The 22,963-nt window shown below is 41.2% G+C and overlaps 1 protein-coding gene across 1 annotated transcript; it reads right to left on the reverse strand.

Annotated features, from left to right (window-relative positions):
* Positions 1 to 1,104: 1,104 nt before the first annotated feature.
* On the reverse strand, positions 1,105 to 21,651 carry CDAN1 (codanin 1). The gene is made up of 28 exons (XM_072115646.1): positions 21,496 to 21,651; positions 18,934 to 19,616; positions 16,852 to 17,061; positions 16,592 to 16,773; positions 15,989 to 16,108; positions 15,293 to 15,371; positions 14,470 to 14,590; positions 13,840 to 13,949; positions 13,550 to 13,639; positions 13,323 to 13,398; positions 12,470 to 12,678; positions 12,053 to 12,167; positions 10,965 to 11,108; positions 10,588 to 10,754; positions 9,930 to 10,014; positions 9,751 to 9,840; positions 8,393 to 8,447; positions 7,600 to 7,733; positions 7,303 to 7,406; positions 6,601 to 6,750; positions 5,209 to 5,272; positions 4,678 to 4,756; positions 4,439 to 4,593; positions 3,981 to 4,088; positions 2,932 to 2,995; positions 2,647 to 2,849; positions 2,160 to 2,255; positions 1,105 to 1,529 (listed from the first exon to the last, which is right to left on the reverse strand). Exons 1-28 carry the CDS (start codon positions 21,574 to 21,576, stop codon positions 1,401 to 1,403), a joined length of 3,903 nt encoding a protein of 1,300 aa, XP_071971747.1. The 5' UTR covers positions 21,577 to 21,651; the 3' UTR covers positions 1,105 to 1,400.
* Positions 21,652 to 22,963: the final 1,312 nt, after the last annotated feature.

Raw genomic sequence — 22,963 nt, forward strand, 5'->3', positions numbered from 1 at the left:
TTAGGGTCTCTGGTGGGTGTTTCCAGAGCCCCTCCGTGCTGCAGTGTACAATGAGTAGAACATGTCTCACCCTCCTCCATCTGCCTGTGTAATTAAGCAGCAAGAAGTGTAAGGGCAGACCTGCTCTGCTCATTATAATAACCAGTAAAAAATAGCATAATTTTAAAAGTTGATTTTAGAAAGAAGGATATGGCTAGGAAATATAAGAAGATTACCACAGTCACGGTGCCTGGATCTATGAGTAAGTGTCCCTTGGTGTAAAAAAATAAATAAAATGGGGTCACAAGTCTCTTATGTAACAACAAAGGTCACGTAATAGAAATTACAGAAGTCTTATAACACAGAGTGCGCACAATGTGACAAGTTACAGTCGTCTAAAAAAGTCTTTCCTAAAAGTGCAAGTTACTGTGACAGTAATTAAAACTCTTTGATGGAGGCTAAAAACCCCAATTACAGGCGGTCCCCGACTTAAGAACACCCAACTTATATACAACCCCTGATTACAAACGGACCTCTGGATATTGGTAATATCCTGTACTTTAGCCTTAGGCTACAATGAACAGCTATAAAACAGTTATCACAGGTGTCTATAATTAAGATTTAATCCTGGTTCTTATGACAACCCAGAAGTTATAAAATCCAATTGTAACAGAGATCAAAAATTTTTTGACTGGAGCTACAATTATAAAATATAGAGTTCTGACTTGCATACAAATTCAACTTAAGAACAAACCTATAGAATCTTGTACGTAACTTGGGGACTGCCTGTATTGGGAATTATTCCATTATTGAAGGACTAAAAGTGAACTTGTCAACTGCCCCAGGAATTAGTCATATAATTTAATGAGAACACTTTACAGGCCCTCCCCCTGCCAGCAGCCCAATCTCTGGCGACATACCATTTGGGTTCAGCTCACTGAGGCTTCATCATAGACCAGGTGACCAACAGTATATAACCAGCGGTCTCAGCAGTTACCTGCTTTTTGACATACAGGTTACTCCTGAGGTCAGTGAATAGCAGAAGCAGTGACAATGTAATTGAGGGACATCATCATTGGATAATAACAGCTGGGGCACTGCAAAGGTTAATCTGTAAATGGTAAATTATCTTTTTTTTATTGCATTTAGACTATTTTCAGTCCAACAATCCCTTTAAAACAAGGTAACTCGACTAGTGACTGAGGAATACTTCCATCACATGATAGGATGCAGATCCACTAAAGTCACTGCCATTTCCATAGAAATACAGACATTTGGCTCTAGAAAATATTAATAGATAAATATAAACTCTGCATAACGTTGTGCTTACAGCTTGGCGTCACTGTGCGATAGCTGCAGGTGTGGACCTTACACATAAAGCAGCAGCAATGAAATAAACATGTATGGTTCTGATCCCGGGACTAGCTGGGTGCTATGATTCCAGTCACTGTGTGTGGCACATGTACACATGAACAGTCCTTCACTTCATCAGGTTTCCTTATAAGAGATTGTGATCCGAGGAGTAATCCATCCATCTCCACCAACAAATCCTAAAGAGAAGCAGGAATATAAGTCAACATTCATCCATATTAGAAAGTATCTAATACCGCTCCGGTGTATACATATGACAGGCCTGAGAAACATGGCCTCTGAATTAGTGCACTTTGAAGCTCTTGAACAGATCTAGGACCGAGGAAACAGACCCGTACGCTGGTCCAATCCCATGGACAGCACACCTTGTATTGCACAGAAGATTTTGCATTATAGAGAAATATTATGCAATGACTCCCTGTCTCCCGCACCGGTACTGTTACACTACAGTATCGAGGCTGCAGTTCGGAGGCAGTCTTTGCATTATATTTATCTCCTGCCCTGTGTAATGGGTGCAGTCAATGGGAATAGACCAACAAACTGGCCTGTACGCATTCGTCGGCATTAAGCAGCAATAACATTAACTGTACAAACATGACCAGACAATTCAGCAACCACATACATCCAAAGCCCCGCCCCACTGTGACACCGAAAAGCTGCACAATTTTGCATGCAACATTGAGGAATACCTTTAAAACTGCATGTCAGCCACCACACAAGGCAGTTTAAGCAATGATTAAAATTAATTACTTTTAACTGCTAAGGTGCTGGAAAATATCTGGACACTTGCATCATATATTATTACTTACTGAAGTCCAGTGGCATTCCTGTAGCTTGCAGACATCAGCGTGATGGAGGAGCCCTTTCCCTGCTAGCTGTTGTATCATGAAAAAGAACAGCTCCCACTGCATTAAAAGAACACACATTCATGCAAATTTTTCATGTTGTATATAATATTCTGCAATACTATCACTTTCCATCAGTGCTAATTATTTACATGTGCCTCATTCATTACATAAAAAATAGTTATGCACACAAAATACATTATCTCAACTTGTGGCCTAGGTCTATAGGTCACATGTCTGACACCTTCAGCCTCGCGGGGCATGTGTCTCTAATTTTAGCAGATATTGCCCTGTAAAGGACATCATGGGCAAAGAAAGGTAGTGGACTAGTGGGATGGAAGATGGGTACTGATAACAGTGAGTCCTGTGAGAAGTATTTAAGTTCTCCAGACAACCCCTTCAAAATCAATATATAGAACCAATAATTCAATCAAACTCCCATCAATCTTACCCTGCATCTTTGAAGATGTTGAATGTTGGTGAGCATTCTGTGACTAAACATTAGATGTACAGGTACTGAGACCCTGAAGTCCTTCACCCAGACTGTCAGTAAAGACGTCAGGACACGCTTGGTTTCTTCGAGCTTCCTGCTTCGCTCCTGCAGAGGATCTGATTCTGAAGACGTAACAACCAGCAATGGCACTAGACCACACACTGGAGAGAAAGAACAGGATTTTTAGGAAGGTTTGTGCAAACCATTTATTAAGTGACCTTGAAACCCATTCTCCCTTCTTACCTAGAAGTGAAGCCAATTCCACAGTACATTTTGCAAGATGGTGCTCTGTGGTTGTAGTGAGATACTGGCAAGAGAAATGCGCATTAATACAGAATAAAATACAAAAACTAAAGAAACAAGAAAACTTTACCAGTTACTTACCACAATACCTGGTATAAACCAATCTCCCCATATTGTAAGAGATTTATGCCTTGTTATAATTACGAGAATTTAGTGAATTATACAGAAAAATAACTGCCTAAATAGTGTTGCAGGGGACAGGTAGGTCATAGTATTAGCTAGCTTCAGCAGCTGCCACACGGCCTTATAATGATGTATCTGGACTATAGGACCTCTATTTAGCCATGAGACAACAACGTAAAGTAACTCTTCTCACCCCTGGTGACTCCTTACAGGGTATTTGTTTACAGCCTTTTAGGTTCTTTTACGCTTTAATTCTGCCCTCCAAATCTTCTGCCTGAAGGGCTTATCTTATCCATGCCTTCAATTGGTTTGTCACTTTGAGAACAGGTACCAGAGATTGGTAGACAAGTATTAGGGTTTTGGATTCCCATTCTTGAAAGGTCAGAGCATAAGTGATCTTGTTCCCTCTGCTTATGCTTCCCGAAATTAGGTCCCCAGTGCTTATTCTCCATCCCGTGCATAGGGAATATGGGTGTGATTTATCAGTGCTTCTACACCAGTTTGTTTGGTGCAGAAACACTGATATAATCACAATTTGTTGTGTAATGCAAGAAATTGCGATTGTTCCGGCAACTACGCCACCTCCACGTCATGTGGGCATGGAGGGGAGCAGCCACTGATGGAGTGGGTGGGCACAGGGAACATTCACCAGTGAATGCTTATTTTTACGGAAAACTATGCCAGGTCTTAACTGACATAGTTTTGGCTCTAGGTCTCTTGATGTACCCTTCGTGGCTTAATCATACACCGATGTACAAGCAACAGCATATGATAAATCTTCCAACACGTGTCTGCTATGTCACCACTCTTTCATCCTACAATAACCCTCTAGTAATGACTGATGTTACAAATACAATGAATTGTACCTTTCTGCAATTCAGAGCTTCAGACAGACGATCTACAAAACCTGTCAGATCTGCAATGTCTACGCCTTCTTCATTGCCACGTGGCCCAAGAGCAATGCACAGGATTTCCTAAAGAACAAATAACATGCTATTATTTCCATGATTTAGCCAATTTGTGCACCTTGAGCGAGTGTATCTGTATTTAATAACTATAATGAAATTACATTATATATAATTACATTATATACATTATATACATATTCTATAATAACTGGTAAATTCTCTGTACATAAAGGGGAACTCTGAGGACAATGAAAAGCTTTTGCTGTGCAGCAGACACCACGTTCTTAGGTTAAAGAGACAACTGAATCATTTAGGCAGTTCAGTCTTCATATAATGAATACATACAAGGCTCAGTAGTATTATTTGTACCAGTTCTTTGTGACAGGTCAATATCACAAACAAAAAACCGCACTGACCTTTACTTCTATAAGAAGCTTAGAAGGCAGGGTTACTCTGTGATCACAGCCTTCCCGACACCCCTTCTTCGCAGCCATTCCTTCCACTGAAGATACCATAGTCTGTGATTTTACTATGTGATTGAATGTAGCCTTCACTTCCCTTCTGATTAATGCTGTAATATATAATGTTACAAAACACTGATAACAGAAATAACCACAAATATAACGTCATCTAGTATCAATGCTGCTGTCTCTACCTGAGATGTTTGTATTCAGCCACGTGCAGGCCTTCTCTATAGCCAAAGACACAGCAATTTCTTCTGCGCTACGCAGAACCTAAAAGGCAGAAGGTAAGAATGGTTGTGAATTACAGATTCCAGGTAAAAATATAAAATATCTGGTTAAACGCTAGGACTTTCTATGCAACCATTTGTCTTGGTTCTGATGCATGAAATGTATTTGCAAATATATAACAATCATCCGGCAACAAGAAGGTTCATGTGTCTGTACCCTGCTATAACCTGAAAATGAATCATATATGTTTCTCCTATGTGAAGTGTTAGATTGTGTCACTACAAAAGCAGAAATCGAAGATTAAAGAAATTGGGGATAAAGATGTAGATAAGTAGAGAAAGAAGCACATTTGGCAGAATTTCTGATCTAACTGAATAGCGGTGGCTGAAAAGCAATTTGGTCAATATTTGTATCCCCTTCATAATTTCATTTTACTTCAGTAGATGAGAAGCTGATGGGAAACATTACATAATAGTAAATATAAATCCACCTACACATGCAGATGTCTCCTCAGGTAACAGAGTTCTGACAGCATCCGGGGCCTTCTTCTCGCAGTATCTACATAGGGAGGGCGAATGTAAAATGGGGTCATTTGCATAAAATAATATCTAGACACTGAAGTAACACACAGTCAATCTGGAAACAAGATCTGACAAATAGCAAAAATATAAATAAAGACTTATTTATGTCATTTTAGAATGTTATCTAAGATTCCAAATTGCCATGTTGAGGTCAAACATCAGCGTAGGGGAGTGCAGGAACACAGAGGGAAGAGAAGAACTTTAGAAACTAATATAAAAATGATTATTGGAGCGTTTCAATAGATTTCTACCTGGACGCTGGCAACTGCCAACACCCGATAAAGATATTCTGGTTTACATAAAAGGTCTGTAAATGTTCAACTACTCAACTTCCCTACCAACAATGAACGTCAGAGCCAATACACTGTTTATAGAATTTTAATAATTATTATCTATCCTTGAGATCATTGGGGACCTGCAATTAGAACAGCCAAGTACACAGAAGTCTGTAGATTCTAGTGGCTGAGCAGGGTCTCACGCAACTGAAAACAGTACAATTTACATGACATTATACATGAAACAATACATTACAGCAAACCTGAGCACCCCCTGAGCTCATGGAAAAATGTGACCTCTCCTACCCATCATAAAAGAAGGATAAAATTAGGTCCTCCATATTTTCATTGAATCATTGTATTATATACCATGTTTTATTTACAGTTTTTGTTAATGTACGCATAAAATCTATACTGCAAACAGTGTATTGGTATTAGTTAGAACTGAGTTAGGCTATATTCACACGAACGTATATACGGCATATATACGACCCTCATATACGGCAATGGGCTCACGGCGCCCCACGGGAGCGGAACGGTGCAGCACACATGCAGAGCCTACCAATCCGTAGTCAGGAAAAAGATAGGACATGTCCTATTTTTCCCCATAATACCTTGGTGCAGCCATACATACGGCGGAGTGGTACGGCGGGCATACATCGTGTGAATGTAGCCTTAAGTATATTGTCAAGCCCTCTATAACTATTCCAATTTCTCATGAGGCCCCTTGGGAAAATGAAATGGCCACCCCTGCATTAGAATATGTAAAAATAAAATGAATTGTAAGGCCTCATGTTGGATGGAGAAGGGAAGGAGAGTGAGCCCTTCTCACCCCCTCCCCTCTTGATTTAAAGATGATCAACCACGTGTCCTATACGTGTGGTGCGGCCGCCTGTCACAGGGAGACACTATAGGTGCCGTAATACAGACGCATATTAAGCGGCTGTATCAACGACCCCATATGGTCGTGTGCACGGAGACCAAATAGAAAAAAAAAACCTGAGAAAAGGAAGAGATGTTAAGTGCTCACTCTTGGCCTCTGTGCAGAGCCTGCCGCCCATCTTCGCAGAGCTGGACACACACACTTTCCAGGAGCTTGCTGTTTTCTATAGAGTCCTCTGTCACCTTGTCCTTCAGGATGGCTTCTGCTTGTTTCACAAGATCTGCCACCAGAGTTGCCCTGAAATTAATGGAGAGAAAATATTGAGGCTTATCTTAATGTTGCCATTTATACAAGAAACCAAAATGTGCAATCACACGTGGTGTCACTACAATGTGGACGGAAATGTAATTAGGCAAATCTCCTCTCCTCAGCTGTTGTGATGCGTTTGAAAATGGATGCCACGTGTGACCGCACCCTCAGAGAATAGACTTTCTATACAGGACACCCATTTTTAAAGCTTACTACCCTTATATATGATCCCAGTACTGCACTATAGAGAGTTTGTAACACGTATATTATTTGACATGGAAGTTTTCTGCTAAGGTAACAGAAGCACTAAAAGATGTCATTACATACTGTAACGGAAGCCATTAAAAGTTTATTAAAACCAACAGACTTTTTATTACATCAAGTTCCGTTACTATGTTGATGTGAACTGAGCCTTAGAGCTCTGTATGAGAAAAAAATACATTAAGAAACTGATCACAGAATTCTGAAGATTAACCCTACAAAATGAGATGCATCTTGGAGTAAACAAGCTTATCTGTGATATGGACTACAAACTCTTACTTGATGTGTTTGACACAATTAGATCCAATACGTTCAGCCACAAACTCAACAGATCTGCGTAGAGATGGAGGCTGGTTATGGAAGAATGCTTGTTCCAGTTCTGCCTGTAAGTGAATAAACAACATACAAAACTATAAAAGTTATCAACTCATCCGTGATGTACCTTTCCCACAGATTGCTCAAAGCGTTCACAATATAAACCTGGCTGGGATTCTGCTACAATGGAGTTTATTCCAATTTACTGATAATATCAACCTATTGTGGATGTTTTTATTAAAATAAAATCAAATCATTTACCTGAAGTTTTTTTTGTGAAAGCGTTGGCTTTGGCATCAGGGGTTCTGCGGCAGTGGGAGTTATTTTTCTAATAAAGCCGCCATTCTTTGCTCCACAACCAGCCACAAAAGAAACAAGAAGCTTTTTCAGTTCTCCTGCAGAAGAAAAACAAATCTGTATCTATCACAAAAAAATCAGTATATGACATTTGGAGACCTGCAATGTATATAAACAATGTTGCCCCCATTAGTGCAATGCGTACATGTACAGTGCTATGATAATAGGTAAGTAAGAAGCTCCCCCACTATTTGTGTTAGATGAAACTCTCATGTAACACAACTACCATCCCAGCCATCTAAACCCACCTCCTGTCATCCTAGTCAACATGATAGCACGCTGGCTGAAGTCCAAATCAAAGGTCTCTTTGTACAGTAAAGGTACGATACGCAGAAGATCACAGTGTAAGAAGGATCAAACATGACATCCATAACACCAGAATTAAAAAATGACTGAAAATTCTGTCAAATTCAGCTTCATGGACTTGGATTCAGGGCAAGTTCCCATCTCCACAAGGTCTTCAGTTATTTCGAGTCAAAACCAGGAGTGGTGGAGCCCACAGAACAGGTGCAAGTCTTTCCATTACACATTACCTCTGTATAGTCACTGGAATGAATAGTCCCTCTACTGTGTGCTCCATTCCTAGTTTTAACGGAAATAAACGAATATCTAACAGAGAACGGGCGCTAAGCAAAAAGAAATTAGCCTAATAGTAAAAATCGGTATTGCAAGCTTATGTAAGTAAAAACATACTTACCAATATAAGGACAACAATTGTACAGCAGTTGTTGGTCCACCAAAGGTACATTGTCCTAAGGTTGATAAAAAAAAGAATACAAACTGTTAATCAATTTATTACCTGTGACCATCACAACCAATACATGTGTATGGGAGATACGGTCTTTAGACTGGACAGCACAGGCTGCAGTTAATGCACGGACGTTACTTTAAAGGACATCTGATGGTGGAAGTATCCTTCTAAGAAACTCCTGAGGACCTCTTTTATTGTAAATCTATACACTGCGATTGCAGCAATATATAGAGTTATAAAAATTATAGTGGGAGTCTATATATCCGCAATTGCAACGTATAGAGTAATAATAAAAAGTCCTGAGGAGCCTAGTTCCCAGTAAGCTGATGGTAGATGTCCTTTAACATATCCATTAAAAAATAGAGGATGTTCTGGTCAGAACTGTCTTTTACACATCATTAATAGACCATGTAGTTCATAAAGATTCATCATAAACTAATGCCAGTAAATGTCCATTTTTCACAGCTGGTTTTTGCAACTTGTGTGTGCAGGGAGCTAGACACAAAACGACAGCACTATTTTAATCAAGATGATCTGCAAAATTGCTTATGTTAATTTTAGATGCACAGGAGCATGGTTACAAGAATGTACCGTATATACTTGAGTATAAGCCGACCCAAGTATAAGCCGAGGCCCCTAATTTTACCACAAAAACCTGATAAAACCTATATTTTTTTTTACTCGAGTATAAGCCGAGTTTGGGGTTTCAGCACATTTTGTTGTGCTGAAAAACTAGGCTTATACTCGAGTATATATATACATCTAAGAGGGGCCAGTCTACAAAAGTCAGTACACCAAGTCTCTAGCTCAGGAAACATTGGTGATGCTACAAGACACATTTTGGACACTCTTGTGGCTGCAGAGAAAAAATAAAGTTATTTTTCCAAACACCACTTACGCCTAGCTACAGAATAGGGGGTAAGTATCAGATGGTCAGTGTCTAGCCACCGGAGCCCCCACAAATCATGTGAACGGGGGCCTCCTGAATAAATGTAGTGGAAGTGTGCATGTGTGACAGTTCCTGCTTTATTCACTCCTATGGTCCTTACATAGAAGTGAATAGAGTTGAAGTCACATATGCAGATATCTCTTTTCACACACTTGTTAAGTGTTAAGATTCCACAATGCACACACATGAATCGCCACTGGAATGAATAATAAATAATACTAAGTGAATGGTGAGAAATACATGAGGGTGAGTTGGCAGCAGCCATACAATTGTCATTCAGGTTGTTCAATCCAACATAAATAACATATAAATCATTAGCTACATGACAGTGTGATATAACACAGCAGACACTTACCAGCCCCTGTACAGAAACCAACAACTCCACCGAAATCTCATCCTGGACAGCTTCACTGTTGAAAAACAATTCCTCAGGCAATGTTGGCACCTTAACCAGAAGAAACCAAGCAATGTCACATACACTGGGTGGTACATATGGACTCATAGTCAATGCTGTGCAGATGTAAAATATGGTACCTGAAAAAGCCAGCCCAAAACTGCAAGGAGCAGAAGCTTGTTGAGGAAACTCATCTCTTTCTCGTCTGTCAGGATTAATTTATTTCTTTACAACACAAAAACAAAGACATTAATCATCACCTTCTAACATCACCATCACTAACTACACAAAGAAGTCATTGTATAATGATCTAATCAATTAAAGTCATATAGAAATCTGGTGCAATAATCATTTTTTTGGACAGATGTTTGTCTTTTTATAAGAAGCTCAGTGAAACACAGACTTCCAAACTGATGTCGGTGATGATTTAGAAAAAAGTCCTGTCCTACAGAATAAATAAAATGTGCAGCGTTCCCAGCAGACATGGTTCTAGACATCATCATCATGTGTGAAAAAGTCCTAAAAGGGTTTTCCCACAAACAAAAGTTAGGCCCCATCCACAGGATAGGGCCTAACTTACTGATCAGTGGGGGTCTCAGTGATGAGACCCCCACAGATCATGAAAACAAGGGGTCCAATGGAGTCCCACGTACCTCTGTCCCACCCCTCGTCGCTCCGTCAGGGTAATGGAGCAGACGGCCAAGTGAGGCCCTATCCTGTGAATAGGCCCTAACTTGTGTTTGTGGGAAAACCCTTTAAAAAGATCATGGGTCCAGTTGACACTACTGTACTAATCACCTGTAAAGATGGAGTAAAAGGCAGAACACTTTTTGGTAATAATCTATGTGAGGGGCAACACAATCCACCAATGACAGATATTCTACTGCCCAAGGAACAGTCAACACTGTGCGATGGTCCTGTATGGAGCGTCTCAGCAACTGCAACACATCTAACATAGGGAGGGTCTGGAGAGAAACAAGAAAAAAAAAAGTTTTGTATCGTGTTAGCCAGTTGAAGAAATTCATGTTGCTTTTGATAGGTCAAATAAAGTCACCTTCTTGAGATTGTGATATATTTCAGTTAACCATTAAAAGGTAAGATGTCCCAAAAGCTCACTTGTAACATGTTACATTTCAGTTAGCCATTAAAAGGTATCACATCTCCAAACCTATTACCTGATTCCGTAAAGAGATGGCAGATTCCAATAATTCACTGGAGAGAGATTCCGTGCTTCTATAGGGTAAGAAAGTCACAAACCCAAGGAATTTTGCCAAAAGACGTAGAGTCAGAAGAATTGAGGCAAAGCGTACTTTTTCATCCTAAAAACAGGTTATGAAAGAAGAAATGTTACAAACCTGTAGTTAACAGAATGTGACAAGGGGAGGCTACATTTTTAACCTCTTTAACCCCTCCACAGAAATAACAACTCTCTAGGTAGCTGTATATAAATGGGGGAACTTATGAACAACAGCATTATGTATGCCATGATATTGGCAGGATATTAGGCAATTACCAATATACACCAAAAGTTCTGCTCCGCTTTCTTGACGATGTAAAGTGAAGCCTCCCATATTTTACCTCATCAGCCAGACATTCCTGTCCATAAAATGTGATCTCTATCTGTCCATGAACACTCACCCTGCCAGCATCATATGATAGTAATCGAGATTATAAGATTATGGTCCTGTCAGGGTGATTGTTCATAGACAGATAGAGATCACATGACCCTCCATCTTCAGCCTTTTTATGGATGGGACTGATAATGTAAAAGACAGGAGGCTTCAATTTACAAATAAAGAAACTGGTGCTAAACTTTTAATAGATGAATATTGTTATATTACCTAATATCCTGCCCCCCCACACGTTATAAAAACATGAGGTAAAGTGGGCAACCCCTTTAAGGTATCTGCACACGTCGTGAATTGTCATGCAGAAAATCAAATCTGCATCAAATACACAATGTATTCATGTGGGGTTTTGATATAGATTTGTGTTATTTCTGGTGCGCTTTTTGATGTGGATTTACATGCGTTTTTCACCTCTTTTGTTTCACCTGATCTGACATCATTTCAAGCAAAATTCTGCGTCAAATTCACATCATGATGCAGATTTTCACAAGCCTTTAAACTTTAAAAATAAAATCTTCAAGGACGAACAAGAAAAGTGACCATTTTTCTGATCCACTCAAGCTGAAGAAAGTTTACCGATACATACAACCTGCCTTTATGGCAGCTCTAAAAGAAAAAGCAGCATCATTCATTACCTGTTCTTCCACATCTAACTCCACGTCTGTTGACTCATGTCCCACAATGGAATTAGCATCCAGCTCCTGAATTTCCTGGCACAGACTATCCATTAGGTGCTGATTAAACTGGTAGCTGCATCAGAAAAATAAAGTCTGGTTAGCACAAGGCCCCGACACATCACACTTATCTGGAACATTATACTTCTCTGGCTAAAATTGACTGGGTTGTGTATAAAATCAATAAAATACAAAACACAATATTACACTTAAACTTCCCTTATTGATAATGGAAATTAACATGCCAATGTTCAGCAAAGCCTGTTCATGTTCATGTATATGAAAGTGCACGTTTACCAGCTACAATTCCTAGGCATTTGTAACATATGGGAAGCTAAAGAACTCCGTTTGCCAAATAAAAAATTAGCTAAAACTTACTTTCCAGCACTGAGAATGAAGTCTCTGAAGAACTCCTGGTACCCAGGAAAGGAGGGAGGAGGACACGGGCCACCAACGCTCTGCGGAGCCACAAATCTCTCCTGTAGACGCTTCAGCCTGTTAAGGTTATCTGACCCAAGCATGTTGAGAACATCTTGGTCAGTATTATCACCAGCACCTCCCATTCCTCCAGTGGGTCCCTTGCACATCTGAAAAGATTAAATTAGATACATTTGGTGCCATTTGGTCAACAGTACAGCTGACATGTCACTACATGGGTCACTTGACTTAACCCTTTAAGGACACAGTCACTTTACTGTAGGGCAAGGATCTTGAAGTTACAACTCCCCTTAAAGGAAACCTACCTCCTTACTCTAATCTAGTGTAGCCTGCTGGGTTATTTTTTAGCTAAAATCATAGTGCCCAGAAGTTAATAAATCTTTTATTTGATATGCAAATTTTATTAAGAGGCTACTGGGGTGTGGAGTAGCTGTGCCGTGGAGTGGGAATTACAACTACTTCTTGCTCCAATAGCCTCTTTTGATCCCTTCTATCATAGTCTTCAGCGCACAGTTGTCTGAGGAGCCGGAGTTTTGCGCACTACGGTTTTAGCTATAAAAAAAAAAAAAAAAAAAAAAAAAGCATAGGGCTAGACTAGAGGAACATGCCAACGGATCTACCTTATTAGGTAGATCCATGATAATGCAATTGCTTTAAGGTACAGTTGCATAACGGCAAATAATGGCGTACAGCTAGCCAAATAGATATTTTCAACTTCTGTGATCGAGGCTATGGAAAATGGAATTTTTATTCCCCACATGATTTAAACATTAAATCAGAAGGTTTACATTACCTGAATAAGCTGCCTCTGAAAGAGTCTTGCAAAATGGCTGTGATTACAGGCTACAGAGAGGTTGAACATCATAGCCCTAAAAGAAAACAAAAACATATCAACACCCTAATATAAAAACCCTAGTTATTAAAGATTTTGTTAAGGTAAGAAGACCTGCACTGGAGATTACTAGTGGATATGCAGAGGGGTGCTCAGGCAAGGACAATGGAACGATCTATACACTATACCTTATCTTATTGCCCAGACCACGTTCAAAGTCCCAGTCTGTCTTTCCGTGGCAATCTTCCCACTCGCGTAGCAGCTCATAGAATATATCCCTGAAATATTAATGTATATAATGAAAAAGAAAATGAAGTGCATTGCATCTGTAACAAAGGTAACCTCTGTTATATACCGGATCTAGATCTTCTTTGTATAAACACGTTAAACTACTCAAAACACAGGGAAATCCACAACTCAGATGGATGAGTAAAATTATTAATGTTATTATTGATAAGTGCATGAAAAAAAAAATTACCTCTGTTTTTTGAAGATATGGAATGATCGATCACTTGGAAAATTGGAACGGTTATCAGTCTCTGGCTGGAAAGATACTGAGTGCAGAGTTGATGGAAGCAAAAGAGATACCTGAAAAATGAGAGTGAAGATTTATGTTTTAATGTACGGCATTGGTAAAGATGTATTAAGTCATGGAAAGCTGAACATTTTGACAATTTTTGTCCCAAAGTCAGGTCAGCTTACAGAATAAAACATACACAGAATGCAATGCCATACAATATATGAATCTTAATCAGGATAGTAACGAATACTAATCAGGAGCAGGTCAGAAGGATACTCTTTTGGCCTCCATCTGACAGTATATGTCTATGGAGACATTTATGTATGTTGGCAGCTGAACATGCTCACAAAAAAAGTGTGAACCTAGACTAACCCTGTGCCCCATTTACAGCAGCTTGCCGTACAGTCAGGTGCTCAGAATGCCACTGTAGATGTAGAACAGAGAAGGCAATATAGCGTAAAATCAGCATTGCAAACCATCATTACCCTGAAGATCACTCAGCTACCATTCAAAGAGTGATGGCAGATCCTTGCAATATGCTGAAATTTCATAAAATTGGAATATCACTTAGTTCAATAATATATTTACCTTTCCCGTACTGGTCCTGTATGCTTCTAAAAGTCGCTCTTGCAATTTAGGAGAAAACGCCCCAATACGTTCATTTTCTGCCAGAAGCTTTAAGGTGCTCTTATCCAAAAGTGAAATAACCCTACAAAAACAGTCAGTTACCATTATGCATTCACAAAACAACCTGTACTACGCTTGCTACATATATAAAAAAAACACAAAATACAGTACATTTTGCTTTCTTTTTACATTACAAGAATTGCCTCATTTCCCTTACAAGCTGGAAACACAAGGACGATCCCTTCTTAGAATAAGCCTGCTCTGAACATAATGGACACAGAAGTATTCAGACAACTGACCCAATTTAGAACATATATACTGTACAGATCCCATAATCTTGGTCACAGAGATTATTGGATCTGTAAGAATTCATGTATATATGTTCTAAATTGGTGTTGAGGTTTTTTTTTGGATAGGTGGTGTTCATGAGAAAACTCCTTTAATAACTAAGGCTATATTCACACGAACGTATGGGGGACGTATATACGGCCGCCGTATATACGGCCGATATACGTCCCCCATAAACTTCTATGGGCGCACGGCACCGTACCGTTCCGTACCCGGGAAAAAGATAGGACCTGTCCTATCTTTTCCCGTAATACGGCGCCGTGCGCCATAGGTTGCTATGGAGAGGGGCGGGGGTGAGCTGCGCTCACCTCCTCCTCCTCTCCTCGTACACTGCCGTTGCCCGCTACGGTACGGGCGGGCAACGGCAGTGTGAATATAGCCTAAAGCTTAAAAAATTCTATGTTATGTAACACAGAGTATGCAGCTGGTCACTTACTTAAACTGGAAATCCAGGAGCAGCACAGCAAAATAGACACAATTGTGCACACTGTGAAAAAGTTTATGTTCTACAGCATCTGAAAAATAATGCAAGAAAATATTTTTAGTTGGATATACAGTACAGACCAAAAGTTTGGACACACCTTCTCATTCAAAGAGTTTTGATGCCTTCAGTGTGAATCTACAATTTTTAAAGTCATGAAAATACAGAAAACTCTTTGAATGAGAAGGTGTGTCCACATTTTTGGTCTGTACTGTACATAGCATGAAGAAAAAGGATACATCTTATCGACTAGACAATAGAAAAGCCATTTCAACTAAGTTACAAGTATTCCCTAAATAATTTACTAATATGATGAAATATGCATTGGGGGATATATATAAATCTAATCAAACTAATAATTTGCAATTAAAATGGCGTGCACCACATTTAACGTTTAGACCATTTTAGGCAGTTTTCCTACTCCCCGAAGAGGGGGCATGTCTTTAATAAATAGGGGGTGGGGTCTAGCATAAAATAGAGGGTGCCCAAGAAAATTTAATACTGTGGTGCAGAAAACTAGACCAACTAATAGTAGGTGCTTATCTTCAAGCCACAACTTAGAGGTACTTCAGCCCAAAACAAAAATCCAGAATAACTACGACAAATTAGTTGCAAATGATACCCAGAATACACTTGAGCGCAGTCACTTACCTTTAATACCACGCTTGATCTCCAGCTCACAGTCCCTGTCATCTGTACCTGACGGGCCCCTGGAGGTGAGGAGTTGCAGGACAAAAAAGAACTCCAAGAATATATTTGGCACTAGATTTTCTAAGGAAGAAATAAGTATTAGTAATATAAGAAGAGGGAAGTATATGTGCTATGATTAAAGGGGATGGTTCATTGTGAAGTCAGGATTCTGTTTTTAGGGGTCAGCATCAATTCTGATGCATAATCTGGAAACAATAAATGAATGAAAATGTGTGTGCTGGATGGAGCCCTATAAATACAGTGGGTAATGGTTGACTGGGTGCGAAAGCTGATAGCTTAGATACCTTGTTTAGCCATCAGTTGGCTGCCTAGCTGCCAATTATATAACCAAGTAATTCAATGTTTTATATGGACCCTACTCTATTTCACCTGTTAATTCAGTACTGCAAAAGATAGATGCATTGTCCCAGGCGGTAGGACTCTTATCTATGAGATATTTATTACATATAAAGTGAAAATACCATAAATGTCTGTGAAAGGATTAAACCCTAAGTCTACACAAATAACAGAGGAAGACACTTTAAGATGTTGAGAAAAGAGTACCTGTAATGCAAGCAGAATAAAGCTCAGCAAGGACCTTCAGATACTTCTTACTAGACACTTTGTCAGGATCGGCAAAGGACAAAATATCTCCGGCTGCCCCTGTGTTTCTGCTGAACATCTGTTTAGTAGGGGTGACGGGATCTAAGATGACCGGAGAAGAGTTTTGCTGCAATAGTTTGGACCTACAAAAAATGTGAAGTTACATGGAGTCCTGCAAATTAAATAATTTTTACCAGTCCAGCTTCTTTCATAGCAAATACCTTTCTTTGCGCAAAATTTCTCTCTCTTCATGTAAACTTCCGGAAAAAGGGGGGGAAGCGCCTTCCTGAACACTGGTAAACACGTCCATTCCTGTGCGACTCTGCCCCATACTGGAAGGGCCAAGTGGCGTGGAGGTAAAACATAGCCGGGACTTGGAATGCACATCCTGGATTGGAGTCGGATTGATCCTTCGTGATGGTTTTGATTTACTGAATAATGTAGAAAACTTAAATGTTAATTTAGAAATTATATAACTGAATTGGAAAATCCTTGTTAAAGGGCACCTACCACCACGATTCTACCTATAAAGGTAGAACGGGTGGTAGGTGGATGAATGGGACGCGAGGATAGCCCTTTTTGGGCTAATCCTCACGTCCCGGCTATGCTTTAGTAAACTTTATTGCTTGTATATGCAAATTTTGTTAAGCGGCTACTGGGGTGTGGAGTAACCGGACATGTACCGAGTACCCGGCGTTCTGCGCCTGCGCAGAAGGCAGGCCTGCGGGTGCGTGGCCGTAGCTCCGAGGCCGGCGCTACTGCGCAGAACGCCGGGCACTCGGACGAGGGCGCGCAGCTACGAGGAGCTGCGCACCGAAGATTACATGGTAGGCGGAGGAACGAGGCTACTGGGGCGTGGAGTAGCTGCGACTAGTAGCCTCATGTCCAGCTACTCCACGCCCCAGAATCCCTTAACAAAATTTGCATATACAAGCAAAGTTTAGTAAAGAATAGCCGGGACGTGAGGATTAGCCCAAAAAGGGCTATCCTCACGTCCCATTCATCCACCTACCACCCGTTCTACCTTTATAGGTAGAATCGTGGTGGTAGCTTCCCTTTAACTCAGCAAGAAGAAACATGGCTGCAACAGACATGTCATTTTGTAACACGTAAACATATGTGAAACATCACCTTCCTATTACTCTGCAACACTGCATGCAATATACTCCTATATAGCAGGAGTGTCCGACTCATTGTCACTGGGGGCTACAACAACCTTGCGGTTGCCTTAAAAGGGCCAAATGTAATTTATACAGTCTCATCGTTACAATCAGCCATTTGAGCGCAACCCCAAAGCTACACAAAGGGGGACATGTATCCAACTTTTGGCTTGCCTTTTTCTTTAATTTCATTATGTGTTATGAATGCACTAATATGTGACATCTATATTTGGTTCCATTTTCACTCTTATATAATGTACGGTTTCAGGCTGGTGATAGAGTTGGTCTTTATGTATGGGTGGGGTATGAAGTGCGGTCACTGCATGCGAGGGCTACCCATCCACATTAACTGTTGTTGTGTCCTGTGTGTCGCATTGCCCTTATGATGTATACGGTCATTATTGACAAGAATGTTTTACCTTGCTTTTTGAAATGTATGCATATACTCTTCAACTAAGTAAACCGTACTGAATATAATTTTCTTTAATTTAAACATACAGAAAAAGCCAGACTTATGATACATGTGCCCCTATAGTAGCCAATAGTCACAGTATTCCCACACAGCAGCCATTAGTCACAATACCCCTTTTAGTGAACAGTCATAGTGTCAACCATTAGCCAACAGTGTCAGTACCCCAAATAGCCACAGTGCCCGCATATTAGTCAAAAGTAACAGAATAGGCCACAGAAAATGGACATTATATTGAGTGGGCTACAGAAAAGGAGATGTTATAATAGCCCCCTCCCCATGTAATTCCCCTCCATTCAAAACACCATCCATCCTCCCTGCTTCATTTTGTGGTTTGAAAAAGAAAAGCATTTACTCACCTTTCCTCACTCCCCTAGAGCATCAGCAGCCTTCTTCTCCTCTGTGCAGCGGCTGTACCTGACTCTGAAGCTGGCAGACACAGTGTGATGACATAGTCGCTTCTGCCGGCTTCTGTGTCGTGTACAAAGGAGTAGAAAAGAGAACTGCTGCTTCTTCAGGGAATGGGTAAAGGTGAATATCACAGTACCCTGTACTAATGCTCCTAACTACGACAACATAGGAGCAGGGAGATGGGCTGGACACCACAAGGCCTCGGGGCCAAAGAACCAGAAGCAGATGATCATCCACTTGTTCCTGGTCCATTATTTTCTTACCTTGCAGACTCAGAGGCAGCACCCATAGGAGGAAATTCTTCCAAGTTGTTGAGATTTATTTGGGCACCTGTAGGCGGGGATATCGTGTTGGCACTACCTGACTTTTGCATACTCCACAGACTGTTCTCTCCTTGCACCTCATCTTCTAAGGAGCGTCTGCTTAAGTCTTTGGAGACGTGACGATTAGACGCATTGTTCTTTTTCTTGCCTCGTCTCGGTCCATGTGTTTCCGGTGTGAACACCAAAAAGTTTCCAAGACTTGCTTTTTGGGCTGAACGCTTTTCGGTGTGGTTTTGAGAAGGACTGAAACTTGAGTTAGGACTAGTCTGAAAAGTGGTTCTACTCAAATTTGACCTTGTCATAAAAGATTGGTCACTGGATGCAGAGTTTGGGGACAGAACGAATGAATCTGAAGCACATGAGCTATTAGGGGTTTGTGCAAAAAGCTGAATGCGACTTCCCCGATGTCCCGGTGAGTTGTTGATCCTCTTCTCTGGGATGGTTTTTTGGCTGACAGCTCTCACAGCTTTTGCAGTCGTCTTCGAGGTTGGGGTCTTTGCAGGGGTAGACGGCCCATTACTCAGAATCTGACTGGTCTGTTCCCGTAGAAAATTGAGCAGAAAGGGGACAAAGTCTTTCCTCAGCAGGTGAAGTGAGGAAAGAGTGGGGTCAACATGACGCTCCTACAAAGAAACATTGAAGCCAAGTTATAGAATGTAACAAACTAGTTACAATGCTGACATCAGCGAGCACACAGGCCCATGTATTTCTCTGGTCATATAGAACTGCAATCTAGTAATAATACAGTAACATCTGAGGTTTTGCTTGTCTAGGATAGGACGGGCAGGCTAACCATACCAGGAGAAGGCATCCAATGGACACTTTGGCTCGTCTTGTGGTATACGAAAGCCCAATACATTTTGCAGTCTACAATCCACTATAAGAACCACAGCCCAAATGTACTTGTGTCCTTGCATCAAAGTTAGTTGTGTCTTTAGCAGAAATCAGCTTCACAGTTATTATTTATTTTCTCATTATCTACTTTAATTCTATTTAACTTCTCTATGTTTGATAAAAAGATCTATAGAGTACAATTTATTTCTCTGGCCACCAGGATAATCATCCTGCGCCTATACACCCTGTGTATTCCAGTTTTGCTGAATAACTACCGGTACTTATACTGTTCTGGATATGAATTTATTTTCTAGCAAAGTTATTAAAATAGTAGACTTCATATAGACAGAACTCAGTTTCGTACTTTGAAGCTATGCAGGAGGGAGAAACATGTCCCACAAGGCCTTGAAGAGAGTACATCACATTCCTTGTACCATATATGAAGAAATCTGGACCATATATAAATATACGGCCCTTTTTAGGCTACAAGCACAGTGCAGATGGCAGGACCCCGCACATCATAGTGATATATGATGCCAGGAGTCGAAATAGCAGCACCAATACTTTTTGTCCACAGGGTCAGTGCTGCTGTTTAGTGGAGAATCAGGGATTCCTTGCATCATATATCAATATGATACAAGGAATCCAGTTCCTGCAGTGTTGTCAGCCTGTTACACAGAAGATGCATAGTCCATGTGTAACAGCCCTTAAAGGGGTTTTCCCAAAAAAAAAGGGATAGGGCCAAACTTGCTGAATGATGAGACCCCCACAGATCACAAGAACCCCCCCCCTGTACAATGTACCCCCATCACTCTCCAAAACGAGCGGAGTAACCGGCCGCGCTGCCCCGTTCATCTCTATGGAGCTCATCACGGGGAGAGCCCAGTGTACACCATACTCCCGTTCTTGTGATCTGTGGAGGTGTCATCACGGAGACCCCCACCGATCAGCAAGTTAGACCCCTTATACCCCTTTAACGGAAGAAATCCACCTTTTCCCTGCACGTTGGATTGCAGGGTGTATGTAACCTCACTGCTGTCACACTGGAATGGCGGGTCTATAAATACTGTTCTTCCACAAAAGGGATTTTTATTGTAACGATATCAGGATGGGACATTCATAGCGGAGAGGTTACCCTGCCGATGGTTGTAGGGCCTGGAGGAGATCTGCATCTTATTCCCTGCAAACCAGCCACAACCAGCACTGGCTATAGGGCTTATCCTGTAGTGACTGCTACACACAACAGCTCGGGTTATGATATGGACATCAAAAACTGCATCTGAAACCGAACATGTGAACACAGCCTAAATATAGCAAGACACATGTTGCTACTTCCTGAACGCTGCGTTTCAGTCTCAACACATTTGCGTTTAGGAGTCACTGCTCCCCGATGTGATTGTTTTACATTCCACAAACGCATTTTAAGCGCAAAGTGTGAACGCGGCTTCTGTGTATGACATGGGCGATAGATGGTTATGTTATTACAGGTGCTCCTGGATCAGTGCCCGCATGCCAGTCTGTGTAGTGGGCTACACCAGCAGGCATTCACCCTTCACTTGGTCCAGGTAAAGTAATGGGGCATGAAGCAGAGGTGAGCCTCCGTCCAGTCAGCCGCACCACAGTGCTCTCCGGGCAGCTGCCGGCCAAGGCCTGTGCGGGGCGCTGTACCTGCGTTGTGTGCGTCACCCAGCGCAGCACTGCGTCCGCCGTCACCCGCTCCTGCAGCAACAACTCCAGCACCGCCGCCATTCTGTACCCTGCGCGCCAACCGCAGCCTGCCCGACGTCACGCACAGGGGCGGGACTGAGGCGTCCTGAGGGCGGGGTTACGTACACGTGTGCGGGACCGGAATGGGGCGGGTCTAGCAGCGGTGGGCGGGGTCGGCTAGTTGTGTGCTATAGCTAGTGATGGCGACGCTGCAGAGAAGGGAACACATAATAATACCGCAGTGTATGTGGCGCCCACACTGTGTGTGACCACCATGTAGTGTGATGACGTGTTCTATAACCATCTTATATATTGTATTCTGTGGACCCCATATACCACTGACATTGCTCGGACTGGGGTCTACATGGGAGTATTAGCTGTATAGTGTCAGACCACATTTACATAATGCGTTTTCATTATGTTTTGAAAGGCACAAAAAAATCGGGCAAAACGCATCCCAAAATACATCAGTATTAATGATGGTAAAAACACATGGATTTCTAGGTGCGGTTTTCCTATTGCGTTTGAAAACACAATGTGAACACATAATGTGAACGCAGCCTAAGTGCATGTGCGCAAGATGCGTTTTAAAATGTGTATCTAGGGATCATCCACCCTGATCGTAGATGCGTTTAGACCTTAATGCTTGTGTTTGGTAAGTAGGAACAAGCCACAAGTATTTAGGTCTAAACACTTAGGCTGGTGCCACACGCACCGCTTTGTCTGCGTTTGCGTTTTCAAACGCAGACAAAGCGGTGCGTGTGGCACCAGCCTTAGGGTGATGGCACACATGGCATTTTGAAACCATTTTTGGTCCGTTTTTAAGTAGTCCGTTAAAAAACGCCATGTGTGGCATCACCCTTATATGTTCTGGGAGAAGATAGTCTGGATGTGCTTGAAATGCATTTTAAAATGTAACTCAATCTTGAGAACATGGATGCACAGTACAGCATGAGGTAGGTCCTATTATTAACCCCTTACCGGCGTGTGACATAAAGTAACCCTTCAATCGCCGCCATATTGGCTTAGGTCATACATACAAAGACCAGAGGCTGTCAGATTTTAGCTGATCTATTATAATGTGTGATCTGCACATTGTACTAGATGATGTGCAAAATCCCCATATACTGCCATACTGTAGTATGGCAATATATGGAAGGCTCAATCAGACAACCTAGGGTTAAAATTCTAGAACTGATATAACCAGTAAAAATCATAAACATGTTAGGTATCGCCGGTATCATCCCAAAATGTCCGATCTATCAAAATATTATGGTTATCCCTAGAATTTACCCCTATTTTTATCCAAAAATAGCGCCGAAAGTCGCAAATGCCACCTTTTTGCAATTTTGCTAAATATTAAAAATTTCATCAAGTGATCAAAAGGCCATACAGTCCTCAAAATGGCATTGGCAAAAAGGATTCAAAC

Source organism: Engystomops pustulosus, chromosome 7, assembly GCF_040894005.1.
Source record: "Engystomops pustulosus chromosome 7, aEngPut4.maternal, whole genome shotgun sequence".
NCBI lineage: Eukaryota > Metazoa > Chordata > Amphibia > Anura > Leptodactylidae > Engystomops > Engystomops pustulosus.